General features: G+C 40.8%; 1 protein-coding gene across 1 annotated transcript in view; it reads left to right on the top strand.

Annotated features, from left to right (window-relative positions):
* TMEM245 (transmembrane protein 245) overlaps positions 1-4,093 on the top strand; it is a gene marked incomplete at its 5' end in the record, with an annotated part of 88,325 nt that overhangs the window by 66,060 nt on the left and 18,172 nt on the right. Inside the window, one exon of the mRNA XM_045296534.1 lies at positions 3,123-3,344. Within this exon, the coding sequence (XP_045152469.1) occupies positions 3,123-3,344 (222 nt within the window). The remainder of the gene's footprint in view (positions 1-3,122; positions 3,345-4,093) is intronic.

The following is a 4,093-nucleotide window of genomic DNA, read 5'->3' as shown; positions in this document are numbered from 1 at the left end:
ACTGGCCACTTCAAGGGAGAAGATAAGGCTTTCGGTGCCCAGGAAGGTTTGCAGTCCTGACAATCAATCCTATCTAAGGTTGCTACCGGTTGGAAACTGCCCCCACTCATGGAAGCAAATTTTAAGATAGGAGATTTTGTTGGTATTTTGTAAGTATGATTTCCGTTATGTGAGACCCAGGGTGAAATCCCAAGTCGTGAGTAATGATCTCTTGCCATAGTAGCATTTAATATAGGGAAGATATATTAACAGCATACATAAGATAGTTGAAGTTTAATTGAGAGTCAGTGATTATTTTTAGAACTACTTTAAGCACTATATTCGCTTATATTCCTGAGTTTCCCATATAAAACCAGACTTCTGCAAGTTCATTTCAGGAAGCAGGATTTTAAATAGAATTCTAGGTTGAAAACAGGTTGAATTTTTAGTCAGAATCCAGACTCCAGTTATAATATCTGGCTATCTCTATAGGTGTTTATGTCTTCTTGAGAAACTGCTTTAAGTAAACCAAGTTGCTTCTCATGAGTCATGATGGCGCGAACTTTCCCCGTCCAGCTTCATGTTGCTTGTTGGAATCGAGGTGAAACCAAGGTCGAATTTTGATCAGTAACTTATGTTGCTATGATGCTGAAACAAACCAACCAGTTTTTAGTGGAGTTCCAGACTAAGATAACCTAGGAAGAAAGGCCTGGTGCTTTATCTTCAGTAAATCAGCCAGTGAAAACCCTGTGTATCCCAGTGATAACTCTGCAGGGAGTTGCCATGTGTCTGAGGCTGAGCTACCTGATAGCAGCTAAAAACAACCTGAGTTCAGAATATGGCCTACCGAGACGAATGTTCGTGGTTGTTAGGTGCCTTGTGTGGGACAACAGTTCCAACTCAGTTATGTTCTATAGCTCACCATTAAATTTAGGTTTATAGAAAAAGCTCTTTTAATTTGAAATTATCTTCAGGCAAATTTTGTGCCCCTTGTAGGAAATATTTTGATGTGACACTTCCTCGAACCTCAGTTTCAGAGCAAAAAGAAACAAGAAACTAACTCCATCAGCAACTTTTCAAAGAACTGTTCAGTTTAAAACTAGAGACAAAGCTCAAGGGAAGTCAGGGATTATCACTAGTGTGTCTCCGTTGAAGTTTGAACAGTGGGAGTAGGGATAGAATTTATATTTAGTTGCTTTCATTTTCTAAGCACTGCTATATATTTTACATTAGGCTTATAGTCAGAACTCAAATTATCTAGTTTTATTTATAATTTAGGGGGAGACTTGGTGGTGCAGTGCTTAAAGCACGCCACAGTGGAAATCCACAGACTGCTGCTATTCCACTGGAGAAAGTTGTGGCAGTCTGCTTTCCTAGAGCTTACAGCAGGGGTCCTCACACTACAGCCTGCCGAGGACATTGATCCAGCCCACTGGGTGTTTTTGCCCCGTTTTGTTTTTTAACTTCAAATTAAGCTATGTGCTGTGTGCATAGGAATTTGTTCATAGTTTTTTTTTAAACTGTAGCCTGGCCCTCCAATGGGTCTGAGGGACAGTGAACTGGCCCCCTGTTTAAAACGTTTGAGGATCCCTGGCTTAGAGGCTTGGAAACCTCTCTCTTGTAGGGCCAAGAAGGAGCCCGGAGGGGGGTGGGGGGCGGGGGAGGGCGGGGGCGTAGTGGGTCACAGGTTAGTCTGCTGACCACCAAGTCAGCAATTGGCACCCACCAGGTGCTCCATGGGAGAAAGATGGGGCTTTCCACTCCCATAAAGATGAATAGTCCTGGAATCTACAGTGGCAGTGAATTCTACCTTGTCCTGTAGGGCCACTATGAGTCAGTATCAATGGAATGGCAATAGGTTTGGTTTTATTATAGGGTCAAAAGGCGTTAGATTTGAAAAACAGCAATGAGTGTTGGGAAGTATGTAAACTTTCTCATGAACTATTTTTTTGTTTTATTACATACGCTTTTACTTAACGAACTACCCCTTTGTTACTTTTAAATACTAAGTGATTTTGATAGAACATTATCTTGAATGTATTGTTTCGGGAAAAGCTTTCTTTTCTTTTGTTTGTTTTAAAGCTCTCTTGTATAGCATACATGGAATACAGTACTCCTGTAAATTGTTGCTTAGTAACGAGACAGACTCGTTTAACACACGTGGTCTTCAGCCTTCCAAAGCATTTCCCTGTTGACTTCTTTTTGTCCTCCTCTGTGTTTACGAAGCAGAGAGCCAGCAGGTGGATTTCATTTTGTCCTCCCTCGGTAGCAGTGCTCTCTGTCTGTCGGTACCAGTGTGCTGTGCTGCTAGTTATCCATCTCCTTCTGCTGTGTCAGTGGTGCTGTGATGAGCTGAAGTTATGACTCTTCCTGTGAAGGAAACACCCGGAGCTTTATGACAGACAGTACTCAGAAAACCATTGATTTTAATTACCTGCATTAAAAACAGTATTTTTTGCAGGTTTCCAGAAATCTAACCAATGAATAACAAGAATGCTTTTTTTTGTTACTGCTTTATAAAAAGCTTAATTAATTGAATTACACCCCTAAATTGTATCCACTTAATTATTCTTGTTGGAGGAAAATCTAATAGGTGACATATGTAACTACCTGACGTCAACATCAGCCCACCTTAGGCTAAGGTGACCAGATTTTAACATTGGTAAAGCGGGACACCATTGATAAACCACATATCCTGGCGAAATAGCTACATGGCAGCCGAAAACTGTATACCCTAGCTTGTCGTGCATTCTTTCCAAAAATTGGGGCTTTTTTAAAACACGCAGAACATGGGGAAAATTGTTAAAAATTGGGACTATCCCGCCAAAAGCAGGACGTCTGGTCACCTTACCTTAGGCACTTTCCTATAATAGGTACAATGTATCTCTCACCATGGCTAATGGACTGCTTTATTGGATGGACCTTTAAAGAGAAGCATATATCACACACATGCATGTTGTTCTTTCAAGAAAATATTTGCATTTCAAACATGGTACAATAATATTCCTTTATTTTTGTTGATCACCTGAAGCTAAATCTAAAGCTAAACCTAGAATAAAAGGTAGCCTGAATTTGACCATTAGCTTTGTGTTAGAGCATGTATTTCATATTTACTCCAAGGTGTGTGTTTATTCAAACTCATGAATTCATTGGCTTGCTCTTCATTCCAGAGGTGGCCATCCGTACTTGACCGGTTTAGCAGTGGCTGGCGGAGCATACTACCTAGGTCTAGAAGGAGCTATCATCGGGCCTATACTTCTCTGCATACTTGTGGTGGCTTCCAATATCTATAGCGCCATGTTGGTGAGTCCCACGAATTCAGTGCCCACGCCAAACCAGACCCCATGGCCTGCCCAGACTCAACGGTGAGTTGAAGCAGAATGTTCGTGTGTGAAACTGGAACCGTTCTGTCTGCGTCTTTTTGTGTCTTACTGATCTGTCAGAGTATAGGTATCTCAGTATAGTGCTGTGCTAAAGGTTGTAGAACATGCTAAGGAAATATATGTAATTTGTTTATAGGCTTCAAGCCTTCAGAAACGAAATTGAGTCAGAATTGTTACTATCACGAAAGATCAAAAGTATATTAGAAGGTGAAAAGGCATTTGTGGGGCCTGATATACTAGATTAAGAACAATCAAGATATAGGGCAGCCAGGTGCAGTGCATCAACTCTTGATAGGATCCAGAATTGGGGGTCATGGGAATCTATAAAGGATATTTCTGGGATAGTGGGGGATTTGGACTATGTTAAGTACTATTACTAAATGATAAACGGCTTGGCTGTGATCATGGTTCTTGGATTATCTAGGAGAACATCCGTAGGGGTGAGGAGTCACAAGGTCTACAACTTGTTTCCCAATAACGTGAGCCCAGCTCAGGGATTGGGAGAGAGACCGTGGTAGGGCATACGGTTGTTCAGTATACGGCTCTTTCCGTTTTTCTGTGGATTTAGACTTTTCCAAAATGAGTTGGGGAAAATTATTTGGGGGCACCAGTATAGAGGTGCAGTTAATTATTTTGTAAGTAAACTTTTCATTTTGAAGCATATTTTGCATTGGTGAAATGCATGCCTTAATTTAGAGCTTGGTGATTATTTTTGTAAACATATGTAATCA

The sequence above is a fragment of the Echinops telfairi genome, unplaced genomic scaffold, assembly GCF_000313985.2.
Source record: "Echinops telfairi isolate 266 unplaced genomic scaffold, ASM31398v2 ScPeMD7_7410;HRSCAF=8448, whole genome shotgun sequence".
NCBI classification, from domain to species: Eukaryota; Metazoa; Chordata; class Mammalia; order Afrosoricida; family Tenrecidae; genus Echinops; species Echinops telfairi.
This window is presented reverse-complemented; position numbering and strand designations above follow the sequence as displayed.